Source organism: Lagenorhynchus albirostris, chromosome 14 (genome assembly GCF_949774975.1).
Source record: "Lagenorhynchus albirostris chromosome 14, mLagAlb1.1, whole genome shotgun sequence".
Taxonomy (NCBI): domain Eukaryota; kingdom Metazoa; phylum Chordata; class Mammalia; order Artiodactyla; family Delphinidae; genus Lagenorhynchus; species Lagenorhynchus albirostris.
In genome coordinates, this window is record NC_083108.1 from 783,376 (window position 1) to 796,026 (window position 12,651).

General features: G+C 53.0%; 1 protein-coding gene across 5 annotated transcripts in view; it reads right to left on the bottom strand.

The window, feature by feature from the left end:
* Nucleotides 1-284: 284 nt before the first annotated feature.
* The window catches only part of NFATC1 (nuclear factor of activated T cells 1), a 102,056-nt gene continuing 89,689 nt past the window's right edge, over nt 285-12,651 (bottom strand). For all 5 annotated transcript variants that reach the window (XM_060121842.1, XM_060121839.1, XM_060121844.1 and 2 more), the window contains one exon: nt 285-2,106. In XM_060121842.1, the coding sequence (XP_059977825.1) occupies nt 2,104-2,106 (3 nt within the window). In that variant the 3' untranslated portion in view covers nt 285-2,103. The remainder of the gene's footprint in view (nt 2,107-12,651) is intronic.

The window sequence follows — 12,651 nt, forward strand, 5'->3', positions numbered from 1 at the left end:
TGCTGCAAGAAGTAGAAGGAGACGGCAAAGCCAGGCGGCCACTCGCCTCGTCCTGTACGGCGATGGCGGGTCTCCTGTGAGCGTGGGAGGCCTCGCCAGGCTCCGTCTCTGGGCAGAGATGCTGACGGCCTCCCCGACGTGGAAGGAGGAAAGACACACCCCTCACACTGCTCAGCGGGAAGCCCCTCTTACAGACACAGAAGTACACGGACCTACAGCAGAGAACGCGCTTAAGAACAGAGAAGGATTTTCCACACGTGGGAAGAATCACTCTCAAACTAAGATTGTCCAGCAAAAAAATATTGCTTTATTGAATCGATTTTCTAACTACAAAGAGAGCTAACACAGTATCAAACACTTCCTTTCCATAGGACAGTCTCCCGAGAAATGTCTCATGCAACTCCTAGGAGGCTAAATGCAGGGCAGGGCTTCAGGCGGGAAGGCAGGGTCATATGTACACGAAGCCATATATCTTCAGCTCTTCACAGTAATGTGCAAATGTTACAAATATGGCTTTCAGATTTTCGGTTCTGTGACTTAAAAAAAAGTAAGACATGATCGTACAGAAGAACATTTTTAAAATAATTCTTTCTGTGGGAGAGCGCTTTCCCCACCAAAACGCCGAGTCTGGTGACAGGACTTGTCACCTCCCCCGAGGGTGCCGATTGGGCGGAGTTCCAGGAGGGGGCGTGAGTTCCTAAGGCACAGTCATCAGGTTAAACATGTTTTCGTTAAAACCATGCTTTTTGGTTACGTGAAACGACAGGTCACTGCTAGCAATAACGCGTACTAAGCTGTTAAGGGTACAAAATGCAGTAGTAAAGCTCACACTAACCTATCTGGTAACAGTAACTAGTCTGGAAACACACTACAGTCACCACATATTAAACGCTGTTTTTGGTTATCGTTTCCTTAGATGAAGCAGAGTTATAAGGCTTCTGTGAAATAATAATCTTACAGCTGAACAAATATATTACACTCCTTCTGTAACGTTATTTATAGTTTCTTTCCAATTTTGCTGTTTGGTAACAGACGGTATTGTGGACGCACCTCTCCCGGCTTTTAAAGTGCTTGGTTAACTGCAGGAGAGGAAAACACACAGACCTCCCGGGGGGTGGGTGACGCCCCCTCGGAAGTGGCTGGGAAGCTGGGTTTGGAGCCTCAGGTGAATTTTCCAGAATGGATACTGGTTATTGCTGACATGGACGCCCTTGCTGGGCGAAGAGTGAGTATCACCACCTCCGTTATGCTTATACATAAATACACGGCTATAGATGTACACGCATGCAAATTCAAGATCCATCCCGAGACAGATAGATTTCTTTTTTTGTCCAGTAACCTACCTTGTGCTATTCAACTTACCTGTGCTATGTTCGAAGCCAGATTAAAAACAAAATCCTAACATGCTATAATGAACAGCCCTAAGGCTTGAGTAACACAGGGTAGGGAAGGCAGTCATGAAAGAGCTGAGATGACACCTTGGAAGAGTTCTGAAATGCACCGAGTAAGGCAACAGAATTGTATATTACAGCCCAGGAAAAGGTGAAGAAAGTAGGAAACGTGTTAGGTTTTCCTCACCATGCCCGGCTAGCCAGTATTCTCTTAATTTATACATAGGATGAAGCCTCATGACGAAATGCCTTTACAGCTTTTGCTCTTACAGATACTCTCCTGGTAGCCAGTTCAATGCTCAATCCCATGATGCCCGGCTGCTGCGGTCTGCTTAAATAAGGCACTTCCAGTATGAAATGCAGGGGTGCCTGAAGGTACGCTTGGGGTCAGGCTGCCACGTCGGGTTGCGGTCACGAGGGGCGCATCACACGGTCTGTCTTCTGTGCTTCCCCTACCCACCCACCTTCGTCTCCTTCTTGAGATGACTTTCCTTCAGAAGATGGAGTGGTCTTTTCTTCCTTCCTTGAGCTACTTCTTTGTACGAATGATCTAAGCCTTCACTAAGGTGGAAGTTCCGAGTGGTACCAGGTGTGAGTTCAGTCTGTTGACTCAGTTGTCACCGTCGAATCAACACCACGCAGCTTCTGAGAGTCCCAATTGCCGACTACGAGTGGAGGTTGGTACTGGAGAGGTCGTTTCGTATTATCTCGTTTACTGCAAGAAAACAAAAATAGAGAGCATTAGAGAGACAGGACTCTGCACACGAGCTTACATAAATCACCAGAAATTCCATCAGTCAGTTATGTTCAGCCTGTGAAAAGGTGTCCCCAGAGGATGAGGTGTCCTGAGCCGGCAGGACACAGCTGCCCGGGAGCCGGCACTGTGATTCCAGACACCAGTTAGGCCTCGGCCTCAGGTCCCGACAACTGACCCAGGCGCCGGTGCGCAGCCTGTGCTCCCGCAGGTTTGCGAAAACAAAAGATAAACCCTGCAGCGGAAGCACCCCGGTGAAGTCCTCGCCCCGTGGGCCCCTCTCCGTGGCCTCGTGGTCAGACGGGCCAGGGCAGCTCGGGGAGGAGCGCTGGCCTCCCGGGCCTGGGCCTCCCTTTGTTCGGGGCTCTTCCTTCACGTCTGTCCCGTTGTTCGTGTCCACGATCGGCCTGTGATTTTTGGCAGCCGGAGGGGAAGTGAGAGGAGCTGGCAAAGGCCACGGGAGTGACCTGCACGGCATCTGCCCCCCATCACGGCACCAGATGGGGAAATGCTGCCCAGAGGCTGTCACCACCACTCGCAGGGCTCAGAGGTGGGGACGTGCTTGCGTCACGGAACTGCCTGGGCTCCCTCTACTGCCAGATAAACGTGTGTTTCTGCAGGGCCCCCGCCCAGCCCAGGGCGGCTTCCTGGAGCAATTAGTGGAGTGCGTTTCCCGAGCCCACTCCCTTCCCCAAACTGCCTTTCAACACCCCCCCCCAACTATTTTTAAGAATAACAATAATAAGGCCCAGCGGGGGAACCAGGAATTGTGTCACGGGAACTGATAACAGAACGCGCTGGCCCTGGTTCAGTCAGGAGCCCGCCCTGCGGACCCCAGACCCGGGCTCCTCCCGAGGGGCCGCCAGCACGCGGGAAGGGGGCGCCAGGCAGCGGCCTGCAGGGGACACGCCTGACCGACATGGCCGCCTGATGTGCACCACACGTCCTCTGCAGCCGGCCCTGCCTCGCACGGTAAACAGCGGAGGGACTGTGCTCACCCGGCCACCAAGGAGGCCAGGACGAGGCCCAGGGCGCGGGCAGCTCCTGGGTGGTGGGCCGTCTCTGTGCCACTCGGCCGCCCGGGGCATGGGGTGGCGGGACTCGGGCCACCAGGGCCAGAGCTCCTCTCCGTCCACACCTCGCAGAACGTCGCCATGAAAGAACATTCTGACAAGAACACTCACAACGTCCCGGTCTCTTGGGGGTTTGGTCTGGGTCAGGACAGGCCGCACCTGCACGCAGGGTGTCTCTGTCTCAGGCCAAGCGTGTGGAACGTACTAGAAAGATACAGTGTGTGTGTGTGTGGGGGGGACCCACACACGAGGTGTGACAGCACCGGCACCACAGAGCCCTGCGCCCCGTATTCACTCAGCAAGCGGCAGTTTACAAGGTGCTTTCGTGGCCACCATCGCATTTGTCCTAAAGCAGCCTAGGCCGTGGGCCCAGTGGGGCTTCCTAACCGGTTCTGAGAAAAGCGAAAGGTTTGGGGCCACACGTGGGCCAGAGTCCCTCCCACAGGGTGGCAGGTGCTACTGGGAGGGGGGAAGGGAGGCGGCGGGGCCACCTCCACCCAGAAGAGAAATTAGAGTCAAAACCTCAAAGCAGGCCCTGCACGGTGGGAACAGTGGTAAACAAGGTCCCACATGAAGAGGAGGCGTGAAAGTTCAATCGTACCACACAGAACTGGGGTATGCCTTCCCACTAAGGGTTTAGGACAATGAAAGTCCCAGAGCAGAAATCTGATTCTAGTAAGACCAGCAAGAGGGGTAGAAAAATGTCTGAGGGGTAATAATGACAGGAATTGGGATGGAAGCCTGAGGGGTAATAATGAAGGGGAGTGGGCGGGAGGCCTGAGGGGTAATGAGGAAGGGAATTGGGAGGGAGGCCTGAGGAGTAATAATGAGGGGGATTGGGATGGAGGCCTGAGGGGTAATAATGAAGGGGATTGGGAGGGAGGCCTGAGGGGTAATCATGAAGGGAATTGGGATGGAGGCCTGAGGGGTAATCATGAAGGGGATTGGGAGGGAGGCCTGAGGAGTAATAATGAAGGGAATTGGGAGGGAGGCCTGAGGGGTAATAATGAAGGGAATTGGGAGGGAGGCCTGAGGGGTAATCATGAAGGGGATTGGGATGGAGGCCTGAGGGGTAATAACGAAGGGGACTGGGAGGAAACCTGAGGGGTAATGATGAAGGGGAGTGGGAGGGAGGCCTGAGGGGTAATAATGAAGGGGATTAGGAGGGAGGCCTGAGGGGTAATGATGAAGGGGATTGGGAGGGAGGCCTGAGGGGTAATAATGAAGGGGATTGGGAGGGATGCCTGAGGAGTAATAATGACAGGTATTGGGAGGGAGGCCTGAGGGGTAATAATGAAGGGGATTGGGAGGGATGCCTGAGGAGTAATAATGAGGGGGATTGGGAGGGAGGCCTGAGGGGTAATAATGAAGGGGATTGGGAGGGATGCCTGAGGAGTAATAATGAGGGGGATTGGGAGGGAGGCCTGAGGGGTAATAATGAAGGGGATTAGGAGGGATGCCTGAGGGGTAATAATGAGAGGAATTGGGAGGGAGGCCTGAGGGGTAATAATTAAGGGGATTGGAAGGAGGCCTGAGGAGTAATAATGACAGGATTTGGAGGAAGGCCTGAGGGGTAATAATGACAGGAATTGGGAGGGAGACCTGAGGGGTAATAATGAAGGGGAGTGGGAGGGAGTACTGAGGGGTAATAATGAAGGGGATTGGGAGGGAGGCCTGAGGGGTAATAATGAAGGGGATTGGGAGGGAGGCCTGAGGGGTAATAATGAAGGGAATTGGGAGGAAGGCCTGAGGAGTAATAATGAAAGGGATTAGGAAAGAGGCCTGATGCGTAATAATAACAGGAATTGGGCGGGAGGCCTGAGGGTTAATAATGACAGGAATTGGTGGAAGGCCTGAGGGGTAATGACAGGAATTGGGAGGGAGGCCGTAGGGGTAATGATGAAGGGAATTGGGAAGGAGGCCTGAGGGGTAATAATGAATGGAATTGGGAGGAAGACCTGAGGAGTAATAATGAAGGGAATTGGGAGGGAGGCCTGAGGGGTAATAATGAAGGGATCTGAGAGGGAGGCCTGAGGGGTAATAATGACAGGAATTGGGAACGAGGCCTGAGGGGTAATGATGAAGGGAATTGGGAAGGAGTCCTGAGGAGTAATAATGAAGGGAATTGGGAGGGAGTCCTGAGGGGTAATAATGACAGGTATTGGGAGGGAGGCCTGAGGGGTAATGATGAAGGGGATTGGGCGGGAGGCCTGAGGAGTAATAATGAGGGGAATTGGGAGGGAGGCCTGAGGGGTAGTAAGGCAGCAGCAGAGTAGCTGCGAATCTTTTAGTTACTCAGGGTTATGCAGACCACAGGAAAAATAACATCTGTCTGACAAGAGAAAAGGGGAAGGAGCCTCAGAAGTGGGCTTCCCCCTACTACCCACTGGGGCACCTGAACCTCGGAGGGGGCGCCATTGCTCGATGTGTCCTGGACATTCTGGGCCCAGACGCAGGCCATGGCGTGGCTACTCTCTGAGTGAGGCTCGGCCCTGTCCTCCTTTGGCCCCGTCGGGAGCCCTCAGGAGAGCGGCACGGGATGCGCCAGGGCAGCCGAAGCTCTTGCCCATCACGGCGGGTCAGTGGTATCTGACGAGCCTCCCTGAGGACAACCTGTCAGCTGGACCCACTGCTGTCCACACCTGGCAAGGTCAGGCTGGAGTCACAGGGTTTCATTCCTTTTAGGAACAGACTCAAGAACCACCCCACACGCACAAACATCCTCCAGCATCTTCCCTGAGCGCCGCGGGGCCTGAGCCGGGCAGCTGCCCAAAGTGAAGCTGGACGGCCAGGAGCCCCACGGCAGATGACGCTTCACACAGCGTCCACACGGCTGAGGGTGGACGCCCAGACCTCACTCTCTTCCAGAGACACAATCTGGACAGGAACCCTGTAGGGAAGCCATGACGGTCCCATTTCACAGATGGATAAAGAAAGACCACATCAGGGAAGGGCTGCTGAGGTGGAGGGGCCTTTGACGGTGGGCGAGGGCGTGAAGCACAGGGTCCTGGGGCCCCGCCGCCTCCCAGCCACATCCTATCTTCCCTCCGTGAGGTCATGGGTCCGAGCCCGTATCAGTCCCGGCCGCGGGGCTCTGTGTGGGTTATTTTGGGGGTGGCTTTCTCTCTTTGATATGGTTGTGCCGATGACACCTACGATTTCCCACAATGTCTTCTCTCTACTGATAATTTCCATCTTCTTATTCAGCTTTTCCACCGACACAGAGGTTTTTTTATCTTTACAGAAGTATTTTGAACTGCAGGTAACATGTGACCCTCACGGATCGTCAGGAACCTGAAAGAGGAACCTTTGCTCCGCTTCACGTCAGATGTCCTTGCAACAGGATGTGGTGAGCTGTTATACCACAATTTAATAAGAAGGGTTTTTTCCCTTATATTTAATTTTTCTCTAAAATGCTCCTAAGGTGGAAACTCTTGTTTTTTTTCTAAAACTCATGTGGCAGTTTGAATTGTTGTTTCAATCTGGGGTATGTACGCAGGGTGTTATGTGTATATCTGATACACACACACAAATCCACCTCTCTATATAAATCTGGAATTGAGAGAAAAGGAAGTCAGCATTTTTTAAAATACCAAAACTAACATGTACAAAGTACAGGCATAGCTTTTCACCTGTACTTGCATGACATTTGTAAATATCCTTCCTGACACTATAGAAAGATGTCTCTGCTATTCGTAAATGAGCATGTAAATTAACTAATAAGGTGAAACGTCCTTTTTAAAGTAAAATATTTGTACTTTCATATCTGAGTTTCTTCTTTTGAGCCCCCCTTTGAGAACAGTTGGCGTCAGAGCTTCACGTTGTAGTGAAACATCCATGGTTCATCTCTCAGGTTTCACGTGTGGGTTTTGTGTGATTCTCTTGAGAACAGTGCAAACCTAAAAGGAACTGTGAGTCCAAACAGTTTTTATGTATTTCTCCCCTCTCGACGCCTAACCTTTAAGCAAAGTGCTCCCACGTTTCTGAGTGCTTGGTTTCTGAATGCTAAACTAAGGATCTCAAGACATATCTTAAGGAACGAACAAACCACGGATTTACCCAACACCTACGCAGCCTTCAGCGTTCATTTCTAAGCCCTCGCACGTACATCATTCTTCATTCTGCAGCAACCCCTCGAGAAAGACAAGGCAGGCAGTGTGACGATGGAGGCCTGGCCAGTGGGAACGGGGCCGCTGCCCTTGAGTGACAGGGGAGAAGCTGAGATCGGGACTCGGGGCCGCACACCCCGCGGCTCTGGGAGCTTCCAGGCTGCTCCCTCCCGGCTCCACGGGCAGATCCACAGGGTCGGCGTGAACTGCTCTCCTCTCAGTGCTCACCGGGAAAGTCGGGAAGGCGCAGGGGAAAGGTGGACGGGCACAGCCCAGCCCTCGGGACCCCTGCCTGTTCGTCCCCTCCTCCCGGGCCTGCCCCCACCCCCAGGTCCCTTCTGTCCCTGGTCCTCACGTCCTCCGCGGCGAAGCCGGTCAGAACACAGAGGCGAGGGGAGGCGAGGGCACAGCCACTGCTTTCCTTTCCTGTGCACATTTCTCTTTCAACAGAACAAAACATCAACACACCCGCCAGCCACCACACACACACAGTGCTGTGTCTGAGCTAAAAAGACCTTTTCTTTCAGTCATTTTTCCTGTATAGCTTTTACGTGCTTCAGAAACTTTTTTCCAAAAAGGAGGACAAGTGGCAGGTGACCGAGGACTACTTCCCCTGCCCTGGGGAGCCACACGCCAGCAGCGCGGCCCCGGCTCTAGAACCGACGGCGGATGAGCTGGTCGGTACCAACCTGCTGGGGCAGGTACCGGCGCCAGGAGGGGGCGTGCTGGCCGCTGTCGCAGGAACGTCACCCAACGCCGCAGCCGCGCCAGCCTGTCACATGAGCAGCCCGGGGAGGCTCTGAGCGAGAGCTGCCCCGCGCCGAGGCACCTGGCGGGCTTCTCACCCTTCTCTTCTCACTATTCTACCCGACTTGACTTGGTTTTCAGATTTGACATCCGAGCAGCAGCGGCCGGCCGTCGAAGCGCGGGGGCCGTGGCCTGCGGGGGGCCTCTCGCCCTCCCAGCCCCGAGGCGGGTCCTCACAGCCAGCGTCATGGCCTTATCGGTCCCAGGACTTTATCAGCAGCAGTCCCGCTTCCCTGACTCTAAGTGAAGAAGCGATAGATATGCTTCTGTGTTCAACTCTGAATAATCGGGACTTGGACCACAGTGATAATAACATCACTTTGCTCTGCGAGAGGAAAGAATGACTACGACGGAAAGCCCAGGGTCCTGACACCCAGCAGGTCCCCGACACCCCAGGAAACACAGGACAGCACGTGGTCAGAGTCAAAATATAAAGCAACCCCTACGGAGCGACAGAAGCCACAGAGGGCTTCAAGGTGGAGCTGTTTCTAAAGACGGCCTGGCCCGGGTTCCCTGGGCAGCACCTGGGCCCCGGCTCCTCCGACGCCAGTGGGCAACCTCGAAGCCAAGCATCCTTTACTGTTTCAACTTCTCTCAGACCTAAGTTCTTGCCATGTCCACGTTGTAGCATTCAAACCATCACTCAGAGACGTGTGAGCAGCCTGTGACCTTCCTTTAGAAAACCTGATACAAGGCCTTCGCCCTGAACACGCTGTGGGTAAAGTGCTGGACAAAGGCCACCCGTCCTTTCCTCATTCTGCCTCCAAAGCCCCCCTGAGACTGTCCTGCCCCTGTGGGGCCTGGAGGTTTTCTCTGTGACAACAGGAGGCTTGACTAAGGCCCCTTTCTGCCCCAAGAATCGGGGAACTCCTCAGTCATGTCAGAGGGAGAAACAGATTCCTCCTGGGTTAGAGTTCTGTGTGCTGGGAAAGGCATGCCCCCGCATCTTCCCAGCTCTGGGGGGCAGCTACTGCTCTGATTCTTACTTTGGATGGGACCAGAGAGGGCAGGAGATGCACCAGTGCTCACACAGCGGGGACGGCAGGGGCCTCCCTGGGGGGGGCAGCCCGGGCAGAGGGGCTGGCGACAGGGCAGCCCCTCGGTCTGTCTCAATGTGGCAGGATGACCGCTGAGAAGCCTCCATCAGCGGGCTCGCCATCCTGCATGGGTAAAGGGAAGAGAAGTGCTCTAGCACCTTCTGGTGAACTTTCAATTTACCGACTGTCGGAAAAAGAGAAAACGACTGGGCGTGTGAGTGGCAGCCGCCCTGGTCTGCAGTTAATGCAAAGTCTGGGTTCAACCACAAGACACAAAGCGGGATGAGGGACAGGGCCACCTCAACTCTTTCAGTTTCCTTATTCCTAACAACGTGTGTGTGGATCCCTTTATTATCAGAACCAGTATCTGTGTAGGGTTTTCAGGTTAATGAGAACATCAGCCACGTCCTTTCGTTGGTCAGAGAACCGGCAGTGTCGCTAGTCTCTCATCGGACACAGCTGTGAGTGACGACCGGAAAAAGCAACGGGAAAGCTGCCTGTGCCTGGCCCCAGGCTGGGAGCGGGTGGTGGGCTCTGTCCCTTTCCCTTGTCGGGACCCCAGCAGAGACGTGGCCCTGCCTGCGGGGCTTGGGGAAGGAAGGGCCAGGAGAAGCAGGTGCTAGAACCTTCCGGCTGGCCTTCACACAGACACCATCCTAGTTTCTCAGGCCTGGGCTTGAGGTTAGAGAATAAGAAATCTAGTTCAGCAGTGTTAACCTAGCCACACTGTTTAATCCTCGCTTAGAAAAAAAAGCTTAATTAACTCGGATAAGGACCATACTTTACAAATAATACCTTTGTGTGAATTAAAAAAAAACATATTTGTTGATATAGCTTATCACACTAGCCAAATTCCATGATTACATACTTAACTACATACAACACACTTTAAAGCGTCTTTCTCTTTTCCAATAGTTATGTCAGTTCCAATAAGGAAATGAACTGTACTATGAATTGTTAAAAACTAACAGTATTTATCTGCTGCTACTTAGTAAACCAGCCAGCCCAGCAGGGATACTGTCATTCTTTCCATCTCTGGCTTTACAACGTTCTGCGATGCTGCTTTCACGGAGAGAACGATTTCTTTAAAGCATCGATGTCCTTTAAACAAGAGCAATCCAGGGAACAAAGAAGGTCTTGGCGATTCCACTGTGGGCCCCGTAGAGCTCTGTCCCCATCCCCGTTCCAACACACCACCACACGCTGCATGAGGTACCACGATTCTTTCCGTCAAAGCTCACCATCAAATTAAACACTCTACAGAAATAAACGCATGGCACAAAAGCTACTGTTACTTGCCCACTCCATTTTCCTCCGAGGGACAGAAAAATGCGTATTCTTCCAGAGGACAAGTCATCAAAAACATTTTTATTTTTAAGGGAAAGCCAAAATAGCTTTTTGAAGAGCAAAACAAAACAGGAAGGACATTCTTTCCCATTCTTATAACTAAAAGATAATTAAAAAAACTATTTGCTAACTTTCCCAGAAAATACACCTTTGGCTGAAGTTAGTATTGTAACCTAAGAGGATGATAATTTGGGTGGACAGAAGTAAAGATGTCTCAGGCCAAATCTCTTCTTAAAGAGCTAACTTCTAGGAAGTCTCCAGATGCCATTTGCTGCGCTAAGCCTGCAGATCTAACGATTCTTGGATAAGGAAGCCCCTTGGTGGTGGCTGAGAATCCTAATGGACGTACGGACTGTCACTGCGGCGACTCTGTTACCGCTGGGACACACGTGCCCCAGGTGATGGACACACACCGTCCCCGCTTGCACTGCGCATTTACACGCAGTTCTCACTTCGGGGAGCAAAGTGGACGTGAGCTAAGCCGAGGTTCAACACGATTAAAGCCGCAATTCAGAGATCAGGGCACAGCCAGGGAAGCACGTGCTCCGGTGCCACTGGGAGGGGGCGTCAGCTCAGGTGCAGGAAACGTGAGCTGGTGGCTCCCGTGTGGGTGTTTAGTGTCTTGGGAAGAGGCGGCCTCCTGGCAAGTCCGCCTCCCCACAGGTGGGCCCGGGTCAGTCGTCTCCCCGGTCCGGTGGCCTCTGTGTCCACAGTGTGGCCGCATCTGGTCCACCAGCCGCCCCGCCCACCCACCTCGGGAGGCGCTGCCTCCGTGAGACTCTGGGCTGAAAACGGTGATTTTGCCATGAGCGCATCACAACTGCTGTAATTCTGAAAATGCAGAGTTGCAACATCACTAAAATCCTTTTCTGCTTTTCTGTTTTTTTTCCAGAGATGCTTTGTGAAGCAGTGGAAAATAAAACAGTTTCTCAAGTTTCATTAAAAAGTAAGTTCTCGTGTTACCTCGGGTGTCCTGGACCTATTTCAGCCTTCACTTATTTTTATCTTTTTAATCATAATAAGCCACTGCCACGGGGCCTGCTATTTTTGGAAGGAGAGAATGGGACAGCGGAGGGACTGGATGACGACAAGTCACGGTTTTAATAAAATATGACCCTCCCAGCTGGATGCAGGCTTGGCTCTGATGGACACCATTGTTAGGTGGAGCTGCCAGCCATTAAAACAGAATAATTGTCCTACCTCCGTGGCTGCTTCCTTATTTAGCCTGAATACGCCAAATAGCGCAAACGCCCCGCGTGGAAACTCCAGGGCCCGTGGGGAGGGGGCGGCCACCTGACCGGGAGGGTCCCCTGGCTCGCCCCCCCTCCCACTGGTGTGCGCCAGTGAACGCTTTCCATGTGACCGGCGCCATTATTTCATCTGTGCCAAACTCACTCTGCTTTACTCGCTGGGGTCATTAAATCACCAACAGCATTTTTCCAGGGCCTGCTCTGTGCCGCTAGAAAACACGCTGCCCCAGTGATGAAATTCCTATTCCAACAATTAACAGAGTTGGATAAATAACAAATTTAAAAGCACTTTAATTAAAAAATAAAATAGAATAAATGCACGCGGACGAGGAGCCACCGTGGGCTGGCAGGTTTGCCCCCGTCACCCGGCTGCGGGAGCACAGGCCCTGCTCTGGTGGCGGGCACGTGACGTCAGGGCGCCCTAAGGCCCAAGACACACACCACGTGGCTGGTCTTACTTTGTGGGGCGTCAGAAGGGACAGTGAGGTCAGACACGCCCACTCCGAGTCTGGGGCACTTGGGCCCCCCTGGGACCCGACCCCCCACCTGGCGCCAGTTTTGGTCAGAAGATGCTGCTCGTGAAGGAAGCACAGGAAGACCCTGGGTTCGCAGGAAAAGAAACCACACCTCAAAGCTAACCGTGACCTTGAACTAAACCCTCACCTCACGCGAGCATCATCAGTAGTTCTGTTAGGTGTGATCGTGTAAAAAATGGCCGTTTAAAAGGACGCCTGTCGGACTTCCCTGGCGGCGCAGTGGCTAATAATCCGCCTGCCAATGCAACGGACACGGGTTCGAGCCCTGGTCTGGGAAGATCCCACGTGCCACGGAGTAACTAAGCCCGTGCAACACAACTACTGAGCCTGAACGCCACAACTACTGA